Raw genomic sequence first — 26,637 nt, 5'->3', positions numbered from 1 at the left:
TCTCTCATTTTCTCCGCATAGGCAGATAGTAGTTTGCACAGGACAGGAATGTCAGACCCCTGCCGGAGTCTGCACTAGTTGGGTCACGGTAAGTATGTTATTTAAACGTAATTTTAGATAGAAAATTTCCTTTTTTTTTTTTTTTTTGTGTATCAACTTTGTTTAATTGTCATAATTTTTCTTTTTGACATCTTTCCTTTTTCCTTCTTCCCCCCTCCTACTTGGCAAACGCTTCTTGGGTGAGGGCAGCATATCAAAAAGCAACAAAGACTTATGTCCGACCATCTTTATAAAGACTTTTGTCTTTTTTTTGTCTTGTCTTGTCCCATGTCCTTTTGTTGTCCACAGTGACCACTGTAAGACACCTGGTAGACTTGTGCCCTTTTGTTTTATGTATGTGTATTATGCCTGTGCAGGCAGCGATGGTGTGTGTATGTATACATTGTATGTGTGTTCGTGCAGGTGTTGCAGACTGCCCAGGGCAAGTTCTATGTGCAGTCCCCGGCCGGCAACCAGACGTTGTCCCAGCAGCTGTGTCTTGGGCAGGTGGCCGGGGCACAGTCGGTGCAGATGGCGGGCAACCAGGCGGTGCAGATGGCGGGTCAGCCGGTGCAGCTGGCGGGTGCCCAGACCATGCAGGTGGCCTCCAACGTGGGGCTGGCCCAGCCCACGGCAGTCATCGCTCAGCCCCAGTCCAACGTCGCTCTAGGTGGGTGCTGCCAGTCTGCTCCCTGATGCTCTCTTTTATCAGTATTTTGTCTTGTGTTTGATTGGGTTTTTAGGACTTGATGGCTTTTCAGCCCTGAAATGGGCCCTTTGAGGTTGGTTGGGTTGTAAGCAACATGATTTGATTTGGTCCCTGCTACACTAGGGCAGCCCAGATATGATGGGTGTTGAGAGGGGTTGTGAATGAAGTGCAGTGCTGGGATGACAGACCTGCTCTATGTTGTGTGGAGTTAGATGCCAGCTGACAGACATGCTTCAGTGGCAGCACAAATGATTCTGGGTGAGCGCTTGGCTCTGATATCGCAAGAACAAACATATGTTACATCACAGAAGGGAGCAGGCTGCCAGCTGGCTTTGATGTCATGAAAACAAACAAACAGTACATACTGGTGAGTTTACCAAGCAGTAAGTTGTTTTCTTCAGTGGGGATGTACTTTACAGAAGGTTTACTTGTCGATCAGTGAAAGCGTACCATGAACCAGCATTGGTGTTAACCAGCCAGGTGCGTCAGTGTTTATCAGATTACTTGGGTTGAATGTGCTCCATGAAACAGTGCATGTGTTTTGTCTTTATGAGGCAGTGGAGATGTGTAGTTGTCAGACATGTAGAGCAGACTGTGCAGCGAAAGACAAGCGTTTGTACAGTAAGAGGAAGACTACAAGAATCTTGGTAAAAGTTGACTTGCATGAGATAAAAAGAAGCGTTGTATTGTGCAACAGGCTGCTCTTCAGGCAAAAGGAGTGTGTGTAGTTATTGTTTTGTCATGAATGAATAAAGAGGTGGTGGTGATGTAACACTACATGAACAGGTTTTTTTATTACGGGTGGGGACGGGAGTGAGGTGTGCTCATGACATCACATCAGACGGCAGTGGTAACAGCAGCTGTGCTGACGATGGTGTTGGCAGGCAGCAGCAGTGGGGTGGGGCAGCAGCAGGCCAGCTACAACGTCATCAACTTTGGGGGGTCCCAGGGTATCGTGTTTCAACGCACGGCCACGGCGGTCACCCAGGCCCAGTCCATCACCCAGACACCCTTCCTGGTGCGCAACGTCAACGGCCAGCAGCAGTTGATCCAGCAGCCCACCCTGCAGTCCACACCCTCCACCACACAGGTGGGTACAGTGCCAGCCATGACTGTATTGTGTCATTGCATTAAGGGTAGAATATATTTCTTTTTTTGTTTGTTTGTTTAGTTTTGTTAATACAGATTTCTTTTAATGAAATTCAGGCTGCTGTCTCCAGGGATAGCATGTTGCCACAGTGGAGGGCCACTCTTTTGTTCTTGTTTTTGTTTTCTTCACATTTTTCTTTCTGCAAGTATCCAAGTGGATTTTACAACATAATTTTGGGCCGTACAGCCCTTTCAATGCCGTGGGTTCTTTTGCTTACGCTAATTGCATGCTGCACATGGTACATCAGTTTATCGTCACACCCGAATGACTGGTTGTACAACCCTTTCGTTGCCTTGGGTTCATTTACATACGCTAAGTGCATGCTGCACAATACATAGGTTTATTTTTGGCCGAATGACTGGCGTCCAGACTACCACTCAAGGTCCACAGTCATCAGTCATTGTGATTATACTATGTTTCACATTACAGTTACCACAGCTGCTGGTTACATTGTGATGATTCTCATTGCAGTTACCACAGCCGCTGGTGGCCCAGACGGCGGGCACCACCCAAAACATCCCGCTGCAGCAGTTGCTGACAGGAGTGGCGGGTCAGTCCCTGCGGCTGGTGGCCCCGGTCACTGCGGTCAGCACACCCCAGGCCAGTTCCCTGGCATCCAATACCTCTACCACCAACCCTGGCTTTGTCCTGCAGACCCTGGGCACCACCAACCAGGTTCCTCTGCTGGGACAGCAGGTGTCCACTCAGGTGTGCCCACCCTCCTGCCTGCCCCTTCCTGGCCCTGTTTTTCTCCTCTGCTCTTTTCTCACAGTAATTTGATTACACTAGCATCCAACAAAGGCCAGTTTTTTTTGTTTTCTTTTTTCTTTTCTTTTTTTCTTTTTGCTGCCCCATTATCTGCACCGTTTTTGTGCCGCTCATTCTGAGTCCCTCATATACAGCCACACCTGTTTCATCGGTTGCAGTCCCAGTACAGGCAGTCCACAGGGAATCATTGATAATAGGTCACCAGGAGGCCACACACCGGAGGAGACACTGGCCAATATTTTCTTTCTGCCCTCTTCTCACAGTTCATTTCACTGGCCAGTATTTTGTTCCCCTTCCACTGGACCCAAAGTAGTGGTCTGTGGATGCTGGTCATTTGGTCAAGACGGTGAATGAGGTCCCTTTTGTAGCATGCGCTCAAGCGCTAATAAAGAACCCATGACAAGAAAAGGGTTTTCCCTGGCAAAATTATGTAGAAAAATCTCTGATAGGAAAACAAATACACACATAGGCACAAAAAAAGTAGGTGGCACCACACTGGTTTGGCTTTTTTATTTTTATTAAAAAAAACATTGTTGTTCCACTTTGGGAACTTGAACAAACTCAAATTTTGGTCACAAAATTTCTGTTTTGACAGTGCAACACACCAACTGGATTGTGTTTCCCTTATACTGTCCAGAGCGATACAGACATCCGCTGTGCATAGCCGGAATCTTCAGCAACAGTTTCAAAGGCATATTCATGAAGCTGATGACTGTCAACTGTGTGGTCCCAGTTTTCTGATTTGAGCCCAAAGCACACTCAGCTCTGGTTGAGCCAGCCATGGGCCGAAAATCCCCACCTCTGATGAGGCTTGAACCTGCGTCCTCCCAGTCATTTGACTGTGATGTTAACCAGTTTGCCATGGTGGTTGCTTTATGCAGTATTAATTTGTATGTTTTTTTTCTTTTGTTTGTTTGTTTGTATGTGTAGTGAGTATGAGTAGTAAGGGAAGTGCAATGCAAGCCTTTCATAAAGGTTGGTGTGTTTTAGGCGGGGAGCAACTCGGGAACTGTGACGCTTAACCTGGCAGGACAGAACCTGAACCTGCATCAGCTGCAGAACCTGTCCCAGTCCATCATTATGCAGCAGCAACAGCAGCAGCAGCAGCAGCTGACTGTTCAGCAGACAGTGGTGCAGGCCCCCTCAGGCAAGGTGTCCACAGCCAGCAAAAAGTCCAAGAGCAAAAACTCTTCCATATCTGCCTCCATCATCTCTGCCTCGACCTCCTCCTCTGTCTCTGCCATTGCCAGTGCCTCCACCTCTGAGGCAGCTGAGAGTATGGAAAACATTCTGTCCAAAGCCATCATGACTAGCGGCATCTTGGATGATGAGGAGTACCAGGATCCAGTGAACGGTGGCGACACGGCGGACGCTGCCCAGGTAGATATACCCCCCGTCACCCCTTCCCCTTCATCTTTGAGCACCACCCCCATCCCCACCCCTCCACCCACCACCCCGGCCACATCAAAGAAGAGCAAGAAGAAGAAGAAGCCGGAGGTGGTTCAGCACGTGGTCCTGAGCAGCACCACAGTGAGGTCTGCCGTGACCATCACCACTGCCTCTGCCACAGTTGTCACCAACACTGTGTCCCAGTCCACCGTGGTCACAACCAGTATCATGTCAGCGGTCACCCAGGTGGTCACCCCTGCCATGTCCACTATGTCCACTGCCTCCCTGCCCCACACCTCCACCACCCAGAGTGTGCGGGGTGGAAAGCAGGGCCCCCCCAATGTGACGGTGAAGGGGGTGGGGTCGGCGCTGGTGCAGGGTCTGAGTGCGGAGGAGCGTCAGGAGCTGCTGACGATCCAGGAGACCCTGAACAAGCTGAAGGAGCAGCCTAACCCTGACCAGAACCGCCTGGCCCTCATGCAGCAGCTGGAGATGAAGCGACTCCGCATCCTGGCCGCCCACGGCAATATCGCCCTCCACAAACCGCAGCATCAGCAGGTCAGTCAGCCTTCAGCTGTTTTTCGTGACTGTCAACCTCTTGTCAGCACAGCTGTCACTGTGGTGTTGGGGGGTGGTGTGGTGTTCGTTGTGTCTAGTTGACTGGTTGCCATTGCTCGAAGTTGTTTTGTTTTTGGGGGTTGGTTGGGAGGGGGGCTCGGGGGGGGGGGGGGGGGGGGGGGTGTTGAGGGGTTTTGATACATCTGTCCCTTGTGTGTGCATGACTGAAGCTGTGGTTGCGATGCAAAGCAGTAATGATGAAGGGGGTGGCTGTGATGATAATAATTAATATGAATAGTGAAGTGGGGGTTGCATGACAAAGGGAGCAGATGTGACGATGACACGAAGGGGGGTGCATGACTAAAGTGGTGGCTGTGCTGTGCAGCAGGATCACCAGGCAGCAGGGACCATGCAGATCAGGCTTCAGGGTCCCTCTGTGATCGGCCAGCCCCCAACCCTGGCCAGCATCCAGCCCCAGCCCCAGCAGAAAGAAGGGACGACTGCAGCAGCATCAGTGCAGGCCAAAGCTGTGCAGCCCATGGTGCCTGTGCAGTGCACCACTCTGGGCCAGTCAGGGGGAGGGCAGGGAGCCACCCCCGTGCAGCTGACAGGACAGCCTCAGGTGCAGATGGACGTGAAGCCCGTGGTGGGCACCCCTTCCAACCCTGTGCTGCACATCCAGCCCAAGTCTAACAGCAAGCTGACTCTGGTGTCCCCCAAGCCAGACCCTGCCACAGCCCCCACCCCACAGAGCCAGGAACCAGCTGCGGCCGCCGATGTCAAACCCATGCTGGGGGTGGGATCCGTGGATCCCACCCCGGTCACCCATACAGGATCTGCCCAGGGATCCGCGCTCTCTCTGGGCACGGGGAATGTGATCATGGCCATGGCCAGCCCGCCGGCCACAGGACAGGTTGCTGCGGGGCAGACGGCTGCAGCACAACACAAAATGGTGAGGATTCAGATTGGGCCTCAGGGTGTGGCCTTCCCCAAGCCAGTCACAACCACCATCACCACCTCTGCTCATCTTGTCCAACAGCCTTCACCGCACAAGGTGAGATTGCCCAGCTTAATCCATACCCTACACCACATCTGCCTGGCAGATGCCTGACCTGTAGCATAACTCAACGCGTTCAGTCAGGCTTCAAGCATATGTATAAGTATATTTGTGTACTTATCAGAGTGGTTATCTTCTATATAATTTTGCCAGAGGACAACACTTTATGTCGCCATGGGTTCTTTTTCAGCGCGCCAGGTGCTTGCTGCACTTGTGACCTCAGTTTATTGTCATGTCCAAATGACTAGACTATCAGTTTTATTTTCCAGTCAAACTTGCGAGAAAGGGTAAGATGGGGTTTGAACCCAGACTGTCACAGACAGTGTATGGGCAGATAAGTGTTTTAACCATTCTGCCACCTTCCTCCCGAACATGACTTGTGGATCCCTTTTCTCTGTCCCCTCAATGAAAAAAACAACTAATTTCAGAAGCGAACGAATCCTTTGACTTGCTTGCGTGCAGAAAGTGTTTTATATATTCACTGTGTTCCAGTTGTTTTGTGTGTCTGATTGTCCATGGCAAATTTTAACATTGGCTTTTTGTTAGCTGCAGATAGTGGTAGAAGGCAGGATGGTTGATACTGATAACTTGTTAACCAATCTGAATCTGTTCTGAGCCTTTGACTTGAGAAGATATTGCATGTGGTATCTGTGTGTGGTTAATACCAATAGTTTATTCATGATTTATTCATATTTTTTGTATACAGTGTTAATGGTTTGTTGGTATGTGTGTGTGTGTGGGGTGTGTGTGCGCACATACAGACTGGAACAGCCAGCAGTGCAGTGACGACAGTCACAACGGTGGCAACCACCTCCCCAGCTGTATCCCACTCCCCTGCTGTGAATGTCTCCCCCAACCAGGCCCGCCCTGTGCAGATCAAGGTGGGTCCTTGTCTCTATCTTGTGTTCCTTTCTTTCCCTCACATGGCATCTCAATCTCTCTCTCTCTCTCTTTACACCTTTTCAAATATGGCTTTGACCTTACTGATTAAAATTCTCTTCTGTTCTGTTCTCTCTGTGTGTCAGCCTTCTTCTGATGATCTGTTCAATTTCCTGTCTTTGAGCATTGGTGCATTAAAATCTCTTTGTCTCTTTTAATGTCAGTCATCTGATTGCCATTTTTCTGTTGATATTAAAAAAAAAACAAAAAAAAAACCCACACCCCCCAAAACAAAACAAAATCCCAAAACTTTGACGTTGCTGTGTGGAATATCAACAAGCATTTTTGACACAATTGTGTAAACAAAGTGAGTCTCTGTTTTAACCCGGTGTTCGGTTGTCTGAGTGTGTGTCTGTGTGTCCATGGTAAACTTTAACATTGCCATTTTCTCTGGAAATACTTTGTCTGCCAATACTAAATTTGGCTTAAGATAGTCTGAAAAGAAATTTTCACTGTCATACCAATAACTTGTTGTAAGTCTGCCGAATAAAGCCATATTTCTGAATCATTAATGGTTTATTTCATTGAGATTTGTTCCAAAATCCGAAAATGAAAAGAAAATCGCTTCCCACTGAATTAGGCCTACTAGAAGGTAGGTTGTGTTCGAAGACAACATGACTTTGTTTTCTGTTTTTCTTGTTCACAATTAAAAGGAAAGAAATACAAATTCTGGACAGAACACATACGGTGATACTAACTATACTATTGACATGTTTACCGCTTATAAGTATTCTAAAGTGGGCACTGAATTAACTGGAATGAACATAAAAGAAAAATTGAATTGTTTCTTTCAGTCCGTTGTAGACTGGTTTCTGCAGCTCTAGAGAGCTACCATGTGTTGTGGTGTGCTTGAATCGTTGGCATTGTCTCCTTTACCACCGAAATAAAAGAATAATCGAGATATAATAAAACACTCAAAAAACATGATTTAAACAGCGTTATTACATCCGCTACAATCACGTTTATTTGTCCCACGAAGAAGAAAATGTCAGCATTGCTTTAAATATTAAATATAGTCAGATGATGTCAGATGTGCTGCAGCAGTGGGGATTAGTGTGCTTGCTTTGGAACTGAACATGCATGGTTTGATCCCACTCGCATGCCTTTTTTTTTTTTTTTCTTCTTTTTCTCGCAAGCATATTTTATATATCCTATTTGATACAGAGCACTTTTCAGCAATTTTTTTAATTTCTTCCTTTTTTGCCCTCATGATTCCTTTACCAGATAAAGGGCAGAGCACAAGCAAGTCTTGAAGGCTTTGCCTCTTGTACTATTTTTTGTAATGAATTATCAAAGTTGGAAAGTTGTAGCAAAGACTAAATTTCAACAGTTATGATGGTAAAATTTGCCTGGATATTAAAACAGTGAAATACAAATCATTTTGGACTTCAGCTTGAAACATTCACATTCCAGCATTCAACTGTTGCTTGGTTAGATAGGCAAAAATGTGTGTGATGGTTGGCGAAAGATATCTCAACTGAAATAAAGTCTGCACACTTTTAAAGAAAATCATATTTTTGGCTCAGGAGTCTGTGTAATAATCTGGTGTTTTGGTTGTCTTTCTGTGTGTGTGTGTGTATGTGTGTCCAAGGTAGACTTTTAACAAATTCATTTTCTTGGAAATGCTTTGTTTGTTAAGACCAAATTTGGATTTAAAATAGAGAAATGAAATTCTTACTACTCGTACCAATTACAGGTTGTAAGTCTTCTCGGTTATTGTGGATTTCTAGATCATTTGTTTTATTTCATTTAGTGCTCAGGTGATTTTGTTTGCATCCAGATCCACAAGATGTGATTGGATCATTTCCTGTTTGTTGCTGGAATGTGTGGTTGACAGATGGCCTGATATTCTATTTATTGTCCACAGTTAAAAGGGGAGGGGGGGGAGAAATTCTGGATAGAACACAGAGAATGACACAAGCTACACTATTGATGTGTTTGCATACAAGTACTTAGAAGAGGATACTAAATTAACTGGAATGATCATACTGAAATGTTTAGTTGATTGCAGCCATCTTGCCTGAAAAAACTGTCTTTGGAAGGAATTGTTCTACATACGTTGTGAAGTATCTGAGCAGTTAAGTCATGGAAAAGACAGGACTAGGTAAAATGTTTGACACATATGAGGGTGTACAGCCACACCCAGGTACGTCTGCTGCAGTTCCACCACCGACGGCCCATAGGGGGTGTCAGGAGGATATGAGCCATGAGAGACTACAGCTGAATCATCTGGTTGTGTTCAATGGCACCTGTTCTGATTTTTCATACACAAGACACAGCCAACTAAGCCCTATACTGATGACAAACGATGACAACAATGGCTTCATTGTAATAGCCTGATGGAGTGTCCCCTTGGGAGTGGAAACTACTGCCATGTTCCTCAAGCGATCTTCACCTTCACTAATCACACAATATCTGATGATCGTGGGGCACCAGTGAAGACAACACCACCACTTTTGTCCAACTGTCTGTCCTCCGCTGCTCTCCGGGATTCTGCCAGGTTTCTGCCTGTCCATTCTTGGATAGTCTTCTTCCTCTTCCTCACTCTTTCTCTTCCAACAACAGTCTCAAGCAAACCCGCTGACACTGAAAACTTTGGGCAGGAGGTCATCATAAGGAGGGGAAACTGAAATTGAGGTCACCAAGAGTATGAGAGTTGGGCATGAAAAGCCACAGAAAATGGGGCAATTTTTTTCTTTTCTACATTTGATGATGAATGTTCATAAGGATGATGACAGTGCGTCTGTGGAGGTCCCTTTACTTGCTTTGGGACTCCATGACAAGGCTGTACTCTAGACTTCTTTCAGAATATATTCTGGCGTCAACCAAGCTTTAGAGATCCATTCACCTGCTGTGGTAAGAAATTTGAGCAACACTCCGAAAGACATATCTGTGAAGTGGATGACCTTCAGTTGTGAGGTCCCCATCTTCCCTTTTGAGCCCATAGCAAACTCAGCTCTGGGTAGGAACTGGCCATGGGCCGAAAAATCATTACTGCATCCTTGCAGTCATCAGTACATGATGCTAACCACTTAGCTACAGTGGCTGGTTAACCTTGATTATTCGAAAGTAAGGGGAGGTGGCACTACTAATCTCATATTTTTGCTGCTCTCAGATAATGGAAATGCTTGTCACAAACCAGTTTAGGGATTGGCAGCTGTGCCATGTTGGCAGGTGGGGAATGATCAGGCAGTCTCTTTGGTCAGCTGTATGTTATTTGCCTGCGACCCTGACCTTTCAGATTGCCAATCAGCTGCTGACGGTACAGTTAACTCAGCAACAGCAAGAGAAGCTTGAGCTTCACTTGTCACGCATGACACTGGATCAGCAGCAAGCGTTTCTTCGCCAACAGCAGCACATCCTGGCCAAGCTGCAGCATCGTGTGGACTCCCATAACTCCTCACAGCCAACTCCTGCGCAGGTAAAACTGTGCTGTGACAGCTCTCACTCTTCCTCTGTCCTTGTAGGCTGCAGTGCCCACAGTCGGTCATTTTTTATGAGTGGACTTTTTCATGCATGATGATTTTTATCCTGCCATTAGGCAGCCGTTCTTCGTTCATTGGGATAGCTTATGCTGGGTCTAGTCTGTATTTTGATTATTCACTGAACATTGACATGGGTTGCAAGATGCAAGACCTGTATTTTATCTTTTGCATGTTTTGACACAAAGGGGTTAAAACGTTAGCAGCTCTGCACATGATGGAAGACTGGTGAAATGTATACCTTAATCCACTAGGTATTGCCAGGACTTTGATCCACAGAACAAAAATCATTCAGTCACGTTGCCTGTCATCTGTAAGAATTGACAGGCACAATTGCTGAATGGTTACAGCATTGGACTTTTAATGTGAGCATCCTGGGTTCAATCAGGGTGTCAGCATCTGGCTGAGATGTTTTTTTTTTAGATATAGGTGCGGACCTTTCAGTGTCTTAATCTTTATCATGTGTAAGCCCATGCAAAAGATCAAATATGCATGTTTAAGATCCTGAAATTCATGTTAGTATTTGGTGTGTTATGGAAGAATAAACTTACTTGACATGCACACTGAGTGAACAAGAGTAAGGCTGCCTAAACAGCAGGATGAAAACAGTCATACATGTAAACGTCCACTCATAGATGTGAAAGAATGTTGGACATGTAGTCTACTAATGCAGAAAGAAGGAAAGCAGCAGTGAGAATGACGGACACGTCAGATTGGTCTATCTCGTTGCCTTTTGTTTTCAGTGAAAATGAGGGTGGAAGTGTTGGTCAGGTGGTGTATGTGCATGCTGACTGTGCTGGAAGGTTGATGTGAGTGTGGGTGAGGAGGGTGGAGGTTGATGATGAGTGTGGGTGAGGAGGGTGGAGGTTGATGAGTGTGGGTGAGGAGGATGGAGGTTGATGAGTGTGGGTGAGGAGGGTGGAGGTTGATGAGTGTGGGTGAGGAGAATGGAGGTTGATGATGAGTGTGGGTGAGGAGGATGGAGGTTGATGAGTGTGGGTGAGGAGGATGGAGGTTGATGATGAGTGTGGGTGAGGAGGATGGAGGTTGATGATGAGTGTGGGTGAGGAGGATGGAGGTTGATGTGAGTGTGGGTGAGGAGGGTGGAGGTTGATGTGAGTGTGGGTGAGGAGGGTGGAGGTTGATGATGAGTGTGGGTGAGGAGGGTGGAGGTTGATGATGAGTGTGGGTGAGGAGGGTGGAGGTTGATGATGAGTGTGGGTGAGGAGGGTGGAGATTGATGATGAGTGTGGGTGAGGAGGGTGGAGGTTGATGATGAGTGTTGGTGAGGAGGGTGGTGGTTGATGATGAGTATGGGTGAGGAGTGTGGAGGTTGATGATGAGTGTGGGTGAGGAGGATGGAGGTTGATGATGAGTGTGGGTGAGGAGTGTGGAGGTTGATGATGAGTGTTGGTGAGGAGGGTGGTGGTTGATGATGAGTGTGGGTGAGGAGGGTGGAGGTTGATGATGAGTGTTGGTGAGGAGGGTGGAGGTTGATGATGAGTGTGGGTGAGGAGGGTGGAGGTTGATGATGAGTGTTGGTGAGGAGGGTGGTGGTTGATGATGAGTGTGGGTGAGGAGGGTGGTGGTTGATGATGAGTGTTGGTGAGGAGGGTGGAGGTTGATGAGGAGGGTGGGTGAGGAGGGTGGTGGTTGATGATGAGTGTTGGTGAGGAGGGTGGAGGTTGATGATGAGGGTGGGTGAGGAGGGTGATGGTTGGTGTGAGTGTGGGTGAGGAGGGTGGAGGTTGATAAGTGTGGGTGAGGAGGGTGGTGGTTGATGATGAGGGTGGGTGATGGGGATGGAGGTTGATGATGAGTGTGGGTGAGGAGGGTGGAGGTTGATGTGAGTATGGGTGAGGAGGGTGATGGTTGATGATGAGGGTGGTTGAGGAGGGAGGAGGTTGATGATGAGGGTGGGTGAGGAGGGTGAAGGTTGATAATGAGGGTGGGTGAGGCGGGTGATAGTTGATAGTGATGGTGTGTGAGGAGGGTGGGTGTTGAGGAGGGTGGGTGTTGGTGAGGAGGGTGGAGGATGAGGGTGGAGATTGATTTTGAGGGTGTGGTGAGGAGGTTGGTGGGAAGTTGGATGTCCTGAGGCACAGGGTCCAACTGCTGGGGTTCTGCTTGTTGTCAAGCCATTGTGCTCAATACTACTGTTTAACTACACATACTTCATTTTTGGTTATGGAAACAAACATTTTTGGTTATGGAAACAATAAACATACCCAAGACACCCATCGCTGAAAATTGAGAATGGCTGGCAGGCAGAGTATAAACAGTCAGACTCGTAAATGTCAGCTTGTAGAATGAATTGAGTGAACATGAAGTTACAGCCTATGAAGGCATGAAGATTTAGAAAGCAGCTCGGTTATAATTTTTATATGTAATTTTTGAGTTATTGTAGTGATTTAGAAACTTAAACAGAAATCTGCAATCTTATCTCCGACTGAAGAATAAATGTTGTTGAACAAATCACGTGTGTTTCATAATGGTGCACAATGTTGTGTCTGTCTTCGTTTTCAGTCGACAAAGGTAGGTGTATCGGTGAGAATGTGTGTGTGTGTGTATGTGTGTGTATGTGTGCGCATGTGTGTGTGTTTTGCATGTACAGATTGTATTGTATTTGTGTGTGTGTGCACGCGCGCGCATGTGTGTGTGTGTAATGCAGAGAGAAGAGAAAAGGTGTCTGTGCGCTCAGTACATAACTAATGTGTGTTTGGGAACATCCAGACCTCCATGGCGACAGTGGCAGGCAGTGAGCGTCCAGCGGCATCGTCCGTGGCGGCAGTAGGAGTTGCTGCCCCTGTGTGTGCTGCCGGAGATGGAGGTGCCCCCCAGGTCCAACAGGGGGTGCAGGTGATGTCGGCATCCTCCAACCTCCCCTCCACTCCTGCCCAGCAGTTACCCACCACTGTTCAGGTATCATGATGCCACTCATCCTCCCTCTCTCCACCCTCTCTTTCTGTGTCTATTTCTCTCTGTTTTTCTCTGCCTTTCTTTCTTTGTCTCTCTGTCTCTCTCTCTCTTGTCTTTAAAAAAAAAAATTATAATGCATTCAGTATTTATACTTGTTTGCTTATGTTGTTCATTGAGTTTTGTTATATATATGTGAACCCCTTCACTGGGGGGCTGAGGCCCCTGAATGTAAATACACGATTCCAATTCTCTCCCTCTCTCTCTCTCTCTCTCCCCCCCTCTCCCTCCCCTTTCCCCTCCTCCTCTCTTTCCCTCTCCCCCCTTCATCTCCCTTGCTCTTCCTATATCTACCTGTTCCAGTGAGTATGCCATGATACTGGAGTTTCTTTGATGCTCTTACCTGATTGGACATTTTGAATTGATGGGACTTAATTCAGTGACGTGACAGTGTTCAATCAGTGATGTGTTGCAGTGTGTAAAGTGATTTTTTTATATATATATAGTCTGTCCGTCTTTTTAAGGGTGAATTGATGCAGTGATGTGTTACTAAAGTGATAAATTGAATGCTCTTATATTGTGATGCTGAATTTATGTAATGATGTGTTGTTAAATTGATGAACTGAAACGTGAGTGATGGGACATGATTTGATGTGACTGGTTTGTCCATCACCCTTCTTACTTCCCCGCCATCCCTTTTCCTGAGTCACTCTCCTGCAGATATCATAAGGGTGGTTTTTGAATGAGAATTAATTTTTTGGTGGAATGATTGCCTGTCTTGATTTTTTTTTTTTTTTCATTTGATTAAATCTTGTTTGTTTGTAGAAGGAACCTGAATAAGGTGAATTCCTGTGCAGTGTGTTACTTTAGACGATAAGGTTACTGGTTGAATGATTGGCAGGGAGTTATAAGGTGATTGGTTCATGTCCCTGGCAGGCCCTGGTGAACAGCAGCCAGCCCAAGACTGACAGTGGACCGGCTGTGGGCACGGGGGCAGCAGCGGGGACAGCCCCCACCCCCACCCCAGCCCCCACTCCTAGCAGTCAGCGCCTGCTCAACCTGGACATCCCCAAGAGCTCCATGTGAGTGGCCATGGGCACTGCTCTGCTCTCTGTAGCACTGCTTCTATATTCTGGTATTTGTATTATCTTTGCGGCTGCCTTCACCTCTACACTCCATCTCGCTCCCTATGATTGGCTTCAGATCCACTCTGTTTACGCATACCCAGATTCAAACACTCGACTGTTGGCCACCGTTCTTTCTCTGTCTCTGGACCTTGCAATTGGAATGAACTTCCTCTTTCGCTTCGTCAAGTCTCCACACTTAGCTCTTTCAAGTCTGGCCTTAAAACCCACCTCTTCCCAAAATAGCCTCCCTTGCCTGCCTTTTCCTTATCTTTAGTTTCTACAGTTTTAGAGTTATGCATGCATGTGAATGACTGGCGCGAAAGCGCTTTGATTTGTCTCTGCACAAGATTCAGCGTTATATAAATACTATTATTATTATTATGTATGTAATGTTTCAATGCCCCCAGGGTGCACATTAAATAAACTTCTTGGCCTGCCTTGTCTTGCCCTCTATCTATCTTTCACTGTCTGTATTATATTGTAATTTAAAATTATTCTCCAAAGTAATTTTCCCGCATTATTTTGTTCTTGTTATTCACAAACCTTGGGTAGGCTGTCAAGGCCTGATTAGCACGTTTTGATTTTGGTGAAGGTCAGTCATCTTTTACCTGCATTTTATTATTTTTTTTTTTAGATATCTAGCAGACATGTTGCCTGTACAGAATAGTCTTTGTATTTGACACTTTGAAACTGAAAATTTAGTGTTACTTCAAATCAGGCCTCAACTCCACAGTGTCTCACAGTGATAAGGAGCTTGGGTTGGGGGGACTTCTTGTTTTGGAGGATTGGGGAGATGGCGTCAAGAACTAAGATTTGATTTTGAATAGGGGGGATGGTATTTAAATTTGTGAATGAACTGTTCTTGGAAACCCTTCAACCCCCCACAGAAATTTTTGTTGTCGAGATTATTGTACTTAGACCTAAAGGGTGTTTTGAATAGAATAGAATAAAATTTTTCATTGTCATGACTTTCAGTTTATAAGACACAAGACAATACAAACAAGATATAATTATCTCATTCCCGGTGCACAATATCACGAAATCCTTGCCCTGTGATGATGCGGTGGGTGGTGTGTGTGCTGTCAGGATCCACTCGCAGCTGAGCCGAGACCAGGAGCATGCAGTGGCGCCGGACACCAAGACGCCCTTCAAGGATCACCGGGAGGCGTGTCGCCGCCTTCTGAGGTACCATGTGCACCAGTCCCACGAGCCCACCACGGAAGAGATGGATGAGTGTGAGTAGCGGCACTGGGCGCGTTGGGTCACGTTGCTGGTCAGGCATCTGCTTAGCTGATGTGGTGTAGTGTATATATGGATTTGTCCAAAAGCTGTGACTCCCTCTTGAGAAACTGAACTGAACTGAACACTGGGGCTCCTTTCAGGCCGGAGGGCGGGCTCCCTGGTCGATTTTTATGTGTTGCCTTGTCTTCCACCTGACTAGCACTGCTCCTCCTATCCCCTTTCCCCTGTTGGTGGCATGCTGTGTTCTGCAGGAAGAACACTGTAGCTGGCGTCTGTGTGGACAGTTTGGTCAGCTTAGTTTATGTCGTTTTTGTGTCAGATTTCTCCATTGAAGTGATAAAAATCTAACAAAAAAATATTATTTTAATCAAAATGTTGATGAACTATGTTACACTAATCTTACGTTGAATTCTTACGTTTGAGTTCCACCTCAAGATAGTCTTGAGATTCCTCCTTTGTTTTGTTTTGTTCTGTGTGTGTGTGTGTGTGTGTGTGTGTGTGTGTGTGTGTGTGTGTGTGTGTGTGTTGGCTTCATTGTTACAGAAGATTACACTTGCTGTGCATGTGTCTAACATTTTGGGCTCTCCGTATAATCAGTTAATAACGGCCCTCAGTTTTCTGTTGAAAATCAGTCATGGACTGAAGTGTTGTGAGAAGAGTGGGGGTGGGTGGGGATGTCGTTAAATAAGTGTTAGTGTCATATACTGTACCATGTCAAACTGATGCCTGTTGGTTTGCCTTGCTTGGCCAAAATTTGCATGGCTGACAGTGAAAAGAGGCCCGGCCATGTCCGGTCCACTCCAGCCAGTCAAACGCTGTAAGCATTTGAACCTTTTTTCCACCCAGGAATAGGCACAAGTGACATCCCATACGATGTTGATGGTGATCTGTCTTTCTTCGCGAGTATGGAAAAGGGAGCAAGCTGGTTGGTGTTACGAGGTTGTAAAACTGAAGGAGGAGGAATTTTGTCCAGTGTCCCTTCACACAAACTGGTGATTGAAGACATTTTGTTAAAGTGTTAGTTTTGATTGTAGACATTTTGTTGAAATATTAATTTTCACATTTGAATGTTATCATTTAAAAGGCAGGAGAGGAGGGTGGTGTTGAATGTTGTATTTGGGTAAAACGGGGATACTGAACTGAGTGAGGTTTGTGTTGCAGTTGACACCAACTTCGAGATTGTCAGCGAAGACCTGATCAAGAGGAAAGAAAACATGATGGGCAAGTTCCGTGAGCTTGCTTTGAAAGACAGCATGGTGAGTGGGTGAACACTGGTGCAAGCTGTGTCACACTGCCTGTGCGGGGTTTGTCTTTGATTTCAAAAGTTTTGGACACATGTCCTAGCTAAAGGAAAAACTGTAGGACATTTTTTGGAATGTATAGGACACCCAGGAAAAATTGTTTCTCTCTTTTTTTTTTGACTCACTTGTGGTAACTTTTCAGATACACTTTTGATTTGAAATTTTTATATTCATTTGTGTATGTGTGTGTGTGTGTGTGCGCGTGCACATGTGAAGTTTCTTTCATTGTGACTGATTAGTATGTCTGAATATCTGAGTGGACCTATGGCTATGTGCATGAGTGTGGACATGTTTATTGGATGATATCTGTTGGAGCAGATGCATTTTAGGATACTTGGTAATAAAAGTTTTTAAATGCAATTATAGAGCTCAGTTATTTAAAGGAAAACTTCTTGCACATGCACACACACACACAGATGGATGAACTCATACCCACACTCAGTCTTTCACTAACTTTCCCTCTCTGCAGTACAGTGGCAGAGATAGATGAAAAACAAAACTCAACAACATTTGAAGAATATTTGCACAAACGCTTGTTGGAGAAGAAAAGTTTTTGTATTTTGTTCAGATCAAGTAAATAAGGTAGGTGTTTTTCTCAAGACTGGCAGGCAGTGAAATACAAATTGTTGGGGCACTGTAGCTGGAAGCATTCTGGCACGTTTCGTTTTGGAACTTTAAGAAGTTGTGAATGAAAATTGCTGAGTTACAGTGATGTTAATGTTCTGTGCCTGATCACTGTGTTGTATTTTTCAGTGTCTGTACCCGACATCAGAACAGGTCCTCATCAGTCGAATGTGGAGCAGTGAAATGCAAATGCTCCAGCGAGAAGAGAGGGAGCTAGTCAGTACCAATCCAGGTAAGCAAATCAGCAGAAAAGAAAGTGATGTGTTGCATACAATCTATTGTTGGAATCAGAGGCCTGCCTGTATACCTCTTTACGGATTAAACCAGATTTCTTGACTGGAAGCATTTTGTTCCATATTCAGTCCCTGAATTGTCTGATTAGGCCCGCTAAACATAGTGTTCTTTCCTTTCACTTTCGCTTTGAGCTGTCCCATAATGCACTGAGAGCAGAAATGCTTTAGTTACTTCCGTCCATTGACACCATTTTTATGTTTGAAGTGTTTGTGTGAATCAGTTGAATAATTTCTGAGCTGTGAATTTTTACTGTTGGTGATTTTTTCTTGGATGAAAATGGCTGAGAATGATTATTTAGACTTGCCTTCAGTCATGGGCAACTGTTATGAGGAGTCTGTATTTTTAGCTGAGTACTTAGAGGATGAAACCATGTATTTTTAGCTGAGTATTTAGAGGATGAAACAATGTGCATGCACACACAACGGATCACTATTTGTTCATTATCTTCTGTCCATGCAGCTTGAGACATTTTCAAGAATATATTGGATTAAAAAAAAAAAAAAAAATCCATAGTTTAAATGTTCCCAATTTACACTTTTGTAAAGCTGCAGTGTTTTCTGTATATTATGAGCTGTCCAGTGCAACAAAGTAATGAAAGCTTTTTCTTTTGTTTTTGTTTTGTTTGGAATGTGTGAGTTCATTGTGGAGTTATTTCCCTTCGTGCAGGATCGAGAAATTCCCTTGGGATTTTGTTGTTCGGGGGTGTTGGGTTAAGACAGCTTAACACACCATTTTTGGTCTGCAGAAAAAGACGAGGAAGAGAAAAATATGGACTGACCAGCCTAACTGCACTATCATGTTTAAAAAAGAAGGTTCTGAAATAATTTTGATAAACCTGTTGAACATTGGAGTTTGTAGCACTATTTACAACTCATCGTATGCTATCATGCCTCAAAAGTCAGTTTTTGTAGGAATCGTTCGTATGTGATAGCTATTTTGATTATGAAGTATCATCGTGGTCAAACATTCTGAGTGTGAAACTAAGTAAAAGTGGTTGTATACTAAACAGTTAAATAACCTATCAAATAGAGATCACCTGTCCAGCTTAGATCGAATTGTTCACATTGCAACACACAGCATTTGGTTCTTCAAGAATTATTTTTTTGACAGTGAGCAAGAAGTATAATTAGAAATAACTTGCACAGTTTGCACATCATCTCTTGTATTTTTTTTTTTCTTGTTTATTGGTAAACAGTCTGATTCTTTTTCCATGTTTTATAAATTTTGAAAAACAGTTTCTTTTTCTCTTTGTCCACCCTCTTGTTAGGAGGGTGTGACACAAATCAAATGCTTTGAGTTTTTGTTCTGAGTTGTCCCAGCTGGCTGGAATGTCATAATGAAAACAGGGAAAGGTTGAAACTGGTAGATATGATGGTAAAATTTATCTGGAAATCAAAATAAGAAAACCCTGGAAAACCCTGGGCAGGGCTTTTTCTCCCCAGAAAATGTGTTGATATATATATATATATATATTTTTTTTTTTAAAGAAAGAAAAGAAATCACTACAATTTTTGTGTGTTAACAAAATTGATGCGTGCTGTTTTCTTAAGCCTGTGTTCCCTTTCTGACACATTTGTTTTCAAGTACTTTTGTTCTTAATTTGACAGTTTTTATATTCATTTCCAGATGCCTTTGTTCCAATGCCCGTGAGCTATCTGGAAAAAGATCTGTCCAAAAAAGAGGAAGACAGTGAGGAAGAGGAGGAAGAGGAAGCAAGTCCTCCCCAAAGTGAGGAAGAAGAGGAAGAGGAGGAGGAGGAAGAGGAGGAGAGCAAGCGAGCAGAAAGTGAAGAGGAGCACCACCGGCCAGGGGAGGAGGTTTGCGGGGTGGTGGAGGAGAAGGAAGCAGGGCTGTCAGGGCGGGAGGAGGAGGAGGAGGAGGAGAGGGAGCCCAGTGAGTTGTCTCCCCCCAGACACTACCCCCACCACAGCCCCTACCTGGCTTACCCGGAGGAGCACCCTGCGTCCCCTCACCACCACCACCACCACCACCAGGAGGAAGCAGTGTGGGACGCCCCACCCCAGGACAGAAGCGCCGGGTGGGAGGAATCCAGTGATCATGGTGACCACGTTGGGGATCTGTCCAGTGAGTTGGAGGCAGATCAGCTACACAGTAGTTTTAACGACTCATTCGAGGCGTCCACTCCAGTGCATGAGGAGGAGGAGGAGGAGGAGGAGGAAGAACAGCTTGATGCACATGCTTCCTCCCCTCCACCGGAATCCTCTTCTGCTGCCGAGGAACAGTCTAGCTTTCAGAGTGAGTCGTCCAGGTCATCGCCTCCACGGCCAGAGCCTCCGAAGCGGAGCTTGGTGAAACTGGTGATTCGTAACGATGGGTCGGGATTCACCAGTGAGCTGCTGAAGAAACACAGATCTTCAGACGCCGGGGAGCGACGCTCATCATTGCGCAGCCGGTCTCTCTCGGGGCATGAGAAGGGGGAGGTGATAAAGGTGAAGAAGGAGCCTGTGACAGAGGAGGTAGAGTATATTGATGTGGACAATTCCAAGTACAGCAAAGGGGTGAGTGTGAAACTTGAACGGCTCTCTGAAAGGACGTCGCAGGAGTATGGCCTGAACATCACCAGCAAGGCCTCCTCCAGTGTGTGTGTGGGTGGAGCACCAAAACTGTGTGTTGATCCCCCCAGAACTTCTGTGACCTCAGACTCTAACTGTGGCAGCAAGCATCCGGTCGGCAAAAGCAGACGCAGGAAACGGACAGGTGAGACGATGCCGCCACCTGTGGACAGCAAACATGTAAAAAAGGAGGAGGCAGATTTCTCAGGGTCACTGTCTGTTGACAGGAATGTTTTAAAAAGGGAGAGGGAATTCTCAGGGTCAGTGTCATCTGTCGAGAACAGGAGAATGAAAAGGGAGAGGGAGGATTTCTCAGGGTTGAGCTCTGGTGATTATTCTGGGCCAAGGGACTGTGTGTTCAGGGAGGTGAAGGAGGAGAGGGGTTTCTATGTGGGTTCTGCCATGGAGTCGCTGGACCACTTTGACTCTGAAGATGAGGATGACCGGGGCAGGCAGTACAGTGGTGAGAGCAGTGGCAGCCATTCTGTGATAGACGTGAGGGGAGAGCTCCCCACACACAGCATCAACTCCATGGCCCCACCCACAGGCTTCCATCGCCACCCCTCTGCTGTCAACAGTCGGTCCAGTCACAGAGGGGAGGAGTGTGAGGGCAGAAGGTTGGGCAAGGCCCACATGGACTTTGAGGATGCAATATCTGACAGTGCTTTGGACACAAACGAGTTGGGTCGTGTGTTTCCACCACCTCTGTCCGCCAGCTTTCTCCACAACCACAGCAGTCCATCCCACGCACTGGAAACCTCATTTGAGCTGGACAGCACGGACCCTCAGCGCAGCATGGTGAACCCTCAGGTGCAGTCAGCCATCGACAGTGTTCTGAACGGCAGCGGCAATGTGGAGGGTGGGGGGGACGCCCACAGTGGGGGTGGCCCAGTGCCCAGGGCGGCTGGTGTTTTCCGACGCAGAGGAGAGGGCAGGTCTCCTCCAGCCTTGGACAGTCCCGAGGAGAGCCCCCCCTTGTCCCCCCCGCACCGCTGGGGTCAGGAACACTCCTCGCACCATGACCTGGATGCCGCGGTTCGCAGTATTCTGAGGTAGCTGGGTCTGCCTATCTCGTGATCTCTTCTCATTGAGTACTTAATATCCTGCCACATGCTTTGATAGGACTGGTCAGACACTCACACATTTGCTGGTGGTGTTATGTTGGGGTTTTTTTTTTTGTTTAAAATAATGAATTAAAAAATGGCAGCAGAATCTAATGCCAAAAAGAAGGCAAAGATGTGACTTCAAGTGTAAACGAGCAAATGGTGATACATGGCAGCGTGTGTTCGTGTTTGATGAAAAAAGACATAAGTAGGTGTACATGGAGGTTTGAGAGAGAATGCGATGTGATAAACCCATGCGGGTGTGTTGTGTACAAATGCATGATAACAAGCATGTGTTTAGCTGACTCCCAGTGGATGGACGGTGAGAATGGCTAGTGTGTTGCCAGCTGACTGTGGGACAGGTATGCTCGCTGTGATCAGGGTATGTCTCACACTCACTGGGGCTGCACAATGGGTGGGGAGGGTGGAGGTTATTTCAGTCAGTGTCAATAGAAGGTGTGTGTGTTGGGAGAATGATGGTTTAATTACACATACTTAACCGTCACCTACTAATGCAGACTCTGGCAGGGGTCTGATTCCTGTCCTGTGCAAACTACTACCCACCTATGCGGAGAAAATGAAAGTAGCTACGGCCGATAACCTCCCGAAGGTTACCTTGATTTTGTGCTGTGCTGTGTGCAAAAAGGAAAAGGCAGCCTCATGGTACTCAAATGATTTCTGTTGGCTGTAGACTAAAAAGTACCATCATACATTTGATGTTAATCAACATCTAATACTAAACAGGTTGCTTCTGATGATTTATTTATGTTTTTATATTTTATGTAGCATGATTCGTAGGTTCAGAAAATCTGAATGCTTATTGCAAGATCGAGATTGACAGAGAAAACAAACTCTCCTTTGATTAATTAGATGTCAAGTACTGATGCAAACAATGTAAAAGAAAAAAGAAAAAGGATGAAAGAATATTGTTAAAGATAAAAGATGAAAAGATAAAAGAATATTTTTATAGCTTAAAACATTCATTTTGACCATACATGTCTCTTTCCTGTAAAATGTTTGATAGCGAAAGTGATATTGTCTGTTGAGAAGGAAAAAGTATTTATGTGTATTTGTTTGCTTGCTCACGTGGGCCTTTTGTGTTTATTTACTTTATGACATCACTCTTTCATCACTCTTACGGTGTATGTAAAAAATGCTCTTGAAAAATATTTCAATGGAGGCACTTGAAATAAACTTCTTGCCTTGCCTTGATTTTGAAATGAGAATGTCACAGAAAGCCTCACAGAACAAGCAACCAAGAAATTAACAATTCCATTGCATAAAAGGTTGGCAAGTACAGAGCAACTAGATAATCATAACATTTCCATTGCACAAAAGGTTGGCAAATAAAGAGCAACTAGATAGTCTACCTAATGTAAGAAATTGATATTTCCATTGCATATTAGGTTGGCAAATACATAGCAGTTAGATAACATACCTAACTCGGGAAGCAGTGGTTGGCCGGAAGTGGTGTTTGATTAGCTTGCAGACAGTGTACTAAGAGCATGATGTCTTGTTATTACCAAGTAAGCTGCGAATTTCGGCCAAACAGAGCAAACTAATAGGCCTAGTTTGACATGATAAGTATACTTAACCAAACAGGGAGTATACTACAAGTTCCCTTTTTTTTCTGTCCCTTCTAGGCGTTTTGTTTTTTCATCTTGTAAAAATCTCTCAGATTGTTTGTTGCTGTCAGCCTGAATGCAGCAGATATTTTCTTAGCCCTTGCACATTTGCAGCAGTCAGTATTTTTCTGCTGTCGTTGGCCACACTTTTTTTTTGTTTCTGTTTTTCTTCACAGCACAAAGAAAAATGTGCTTTAACAACATTCGGAATTGTGAAATAAAGACAGTATAAAGCAATTAAGAAATATCTAATTGACCTTTAGATTTTTTATGAATGGGTTTGATAGTCCTGCCAGTGAGAGTGATACATTGATATGCAGAGTAAAGCAGTGGCCTCTCCTGAATGACAATCCAGTTTTATCCAGAATTTTTTTTAGTTATCTTTTATTATTATTTTTTTTAATATCTTTGAAACCCTAAGACAATAAGCAATAGGCATTTTAAGTTTGTCAGAATTTAAAAAGCTCACAGCCAACAGCAAGCATTTGTAGCACAAGGAGGTTATGTGAATTATGTGGAGCAGTGGCCTAGTGGCAATGTGATAAACTAGGAAACCAGTGTTCATGGGTTCAACTTCAAGTCCTAGACGGACTGAGGTTTTCACTCCCCCAGTACACTAGACCTTGAGTGGTGGTCTGGGTGTTTGTATTTCGGATGAGACATCAAACCAAGGTCCCAAGTACAGTCTTCTGGAAATACTGTGAGACAACAGTCTTCTAGTTACACTGTCAGATGGACAGCCGAATGGGACCACTGTCAGATGGCAAGGTCTTCCTGACTCTCTGTCAGATTTCAAGGTCTTCTAGAACCGCTGTCAGATGACATGGTCTTCTGGAACCACTGTCTTGAGATGATATGGTTGTCTGGAAGTAGAACTACTGTCAGCAGTCATCTAGAACCACTGATACAAGTGATCGTCTAAAAACAGTACCTTTGGTTTCCTCTTGGTTTTGTTTTTTTATTTTATTTTCAGGGGATCATGTGGGGATGATGTTAGTTCACCTTTTTTTTTTAATCTATTGTGTGGAATATATTTAAAAAAAAAACTTTCTCATTTCATTTTGTGTGTTTGATAATAATTTCCCCTATTTTTGGTTTCCTACCATTGATGTCAGTTCACTGCTTTGGAACTTATTAGTTAAGTTTGGAATACATTTTATTCTTTCAAATTTCATATGATAGTGTCTGTTTTTCTAATGATTTTTGATTTTGACATTCATTGATTTTTTTTTTCCATTTTTCTTTTTTTTTTTTTTAATTCTTTTTTTAATACATTATGAATAATATTCCTTTACAAAAAAGTCAAGGAAAACTTTTACTTTTAAACTGATTTGTTCCCAGTGTAAATTGATATATATTAAAAAAAGAAAGAAAAAAAAGAAGAAAAAGAAAAGAAAAAAAAAAGCCAGCGGTATGCAGAGTATCCTGACCTCAGGTTCTATTTTGTTTGTGAAATGGAGGAGGATATTGTAGAAGTGCAGCAGAAATGTATGCCAAGAAAGTGCGTGCTTTGAATTGAAATTGTGATTTTAAGTTGGACGGTGGGGGGGAACAAACAAAAAAACTGTTCAGTGAACAGACCCATGCCATTGTATTAGACTGACTGCTTAAAAACTAAGGGGAGTCAGCCAGGGAACCATCACACCTGGAATAATTGCAGAGCGAAATGTTTTTTAAAACGCATCATAAAAACAAACTTCTGAAAAGAATGGAAAAACAGGATATATTATTATTAAATGTCATTTGAGTGGACTTTATGAATCTGCCTATTGAAATGATTAAAGTCATAGTTCATAAAAAAACAACAACATACATTAAGAAACAAACAAATATATTTTGATGAAATACTTGAATTAATTACTTAAAGATAAAAGACTGATGCAGGAGGTAAGAAAAGAAACAAGGAAATAGGGTAGGCAAGCCTAATTGCGATCTAGTTTAAGTGACAAACTCAGCATATGTACTATACAAATAACTGGTCGTACAATTGTCAGATGTAACTCTTCAGTTTAGGAAGGCTTTCTCTGCTTGGTTGCACAGGGAACAGTTAGTTTGTTCTGTCTTTTCAGTGGTTTTCCAACATTTGAAATAGCAGGGGTACCTCAGGGTGAATGTGAACAGACATGTAATTGCAACAGTGAATTTGGGTACATGAGGATAATTAAAACAGAAGCAGGTTTTGAACTCCTTAAACATATCACAATAACATCACACCAGACTGTTGTATTCTTGGTTGTTCAGTACACACAGACACACATGTGTGCACGTGCGCGCGCGCACACACACACACACAGATACTTTTGAGAACGCTCAGGATCTGTGCAGTTTGAAAATAGACTTGCTTCAGAATACCCTATGGTCTCATTGTAATACTGATAGCCGTTGTTTGAGCCAGTGTTTGACTGGTTCTTTGAAATAATAATCAATAAGGTATCAGAATGAGGTCGAAGCAGGCGTTAAATCATGAAACGTGTGGTGAGAAAGCTTCATAGTGGGGCGGTACACAAACTGTTGGCTATTACATGCTGTTCGCAGTTAGGTCTGCCTGTCCCACATTTTGAAAGTAAACATAAAAACCAGTCTCCCAGTCTAAATCTTACATAATCTCATTCTCAGGTGAAAGTATTACTTTTTATTTCTGAATGGAAACATGGTTTATTGCGCTTATCTGTGCACATATTAAGTACACTTGTCAAAGGACTTTAGCTCTTTATGTCTGTTATTTCCAGCTCAGAATAAGTGTTGAAGAACTGAAACACACAGACTATAAATAAATTAATTGAAAAAAAAGTGAGAAGAAAGCAATTTTTGCTTATGAAAAAAATTCTTGGGTCAGTTTGCTGTGGATGGAAAACAAAGGTAAAATAATCATGATTTTATACGTTTATTTTGATTGGGTTCTGTGAGACTTGAGTACAAGAGGTTTGGGTTGCAGGGGGATGGGGGTGTATTTTGATGGAAAAAACAGCCCGCTGGCGGTTGCATGGTTGTATGAAGATGATAATGTTCAACATTGCTACCATGTCAGTTCTCTGTGTTGAGGGGAAATGTGCAACTTCCATCATGCTCTGTCATACTGATGATACTCCAGTATTATGAAGATAGTGTGTGGATGGATGGCTTTGATGTGATTTTTAGATTGTCCTAGTGATACTGTCATTGAAGGTGCAAAGCTGAAAACCAGAGTATGTAACTTACACAATGGATACCAGAAGATCCCAGTGATTTATGTTGTGTGCTGTTTGGAACGAGTCCTTTGAATAAGTTCAAGTGAGTGGGGATGTGTAAGCTGTGATGTGTGTGTAGATGTGTGCAATGTCTTGAAAGAATCCTGTGATGCGTGTGCCTGTGGAGATGTGTGCCATGATTGGAATGAGTCCTGTGCTAGGTCTGTGAGGTTTGGAATGTGTCATGTGGTGAATGTTGCATTGTGTGCAATGTGGAATGTGTGAGAATGAAGAGGTCTTTGTATGAAAGGATTACCATCCCCATAATGTGCATTACTTCATGGGATTTGTGAAGTGAAAGTTGTGACATTCAATCAAACTGCCCACGACTGAGAATCATGTTACAAAAATGTAGTTATCAGTGAAGTGGACTTGCAGCAATCAATGACACAGTATTTTAACTTAGGCTTTGATAAGTTGCCATTTGCCATTCTTTTTTAAAACTTGCTGGCAAGATGAATTTTGTAAAATTCTTCTGCCTGTGATACATGCCCCTTCCTTCCCCCCTCCATCC

At 44.4% G+C, this 26,637-nt stretch overlaps 1 protein-coding gene across 3 annotated transcripts in view; it reads left to right on the top strand.

The window, feature by feature from the left end:
- LOC143286901 (uncharacterized) overlaps window positions 1-26,637 on the top strand; it is a 51,786-nt gene that overhangs the window by 19,016 nt on the left and 6,133 nt on the right. For 2 of the 3 annotated variants that reach the window (XM_076594831.1, XM_076594830.1), the window contains exons 9-21: window positions 463-709; window positions 1,633-1,838; window positions 2,370-2,606; window positions 3,657-4,613; window positions 4,999-5,667; window positions 6,432-6,551; window positions 9,851-10,030; window positions 12,825-13,013; window positions 13,944-14,089; window positions 15,221-15,369; window positions 16,538-16,632; window positions 17,431-17,533; window positions 19,222-26,637. The exon at window positions 19,222-26,637 is cut by the window's right edge and continues 6,133 nt beyond it. In XM_076594831.1, coding sequence (XP_076450946.1) covers window positions 463-709; window positions 1,633-1,838; window positions 2,370-2,606; window positions 3,657-4,613; window positions 4,999-5,667; window positions 6,432-6,551; window positions 9,851-10,030; window positions 12,825-13,013; window positions 13,944-14,089; window positions 15,221-15,369; window positions 16,538-16,632; window positions 17,431-17,533; window positions 19,222-21,224 — 5,301 coding nt within the window. In that variant the 3' untranslated portion in view covers window positions 21,225-26,637. The remainder of the gene's footprint in view (window positions 1-462; window positions 710-1,632; window positions 1,839-2,369; window positions 2,607-3,656; window positions 4,614-4,998; window positions 5,668-6,431; window positions 6,552-9,850; window positions 10,031-12,824; window positions 13,014-13,943; window positions 14,090-15,220; window positions 15,370-16,537; window positions 16,633-17,430; window positions 17,534-19,221) is intronic. The other variant, XM_076594832.1, reaches the window with a different exon arrangement.

The sequence above is a fragment of the Babylonia areolata genome, chromosome 10 (genome assembly GCF_041734735.1).
Source record: "Babylonia areolata isolate BAREFJ2019XMU chromosome 10, ASM4173473v1, whole genome shotgun sequence".
Lineage (NCBI taxonomy): Eukaryota > Metazoa > Mollusca > Gastropoda > Neogastropoda > Buccinidae > Babylonia > Babylonia areolata.
The sequence above is the reverse complement of the archived record's forward strand: the minus strand, read 5'-3'. Positions and strand labels throughout refer to the sequence as shown.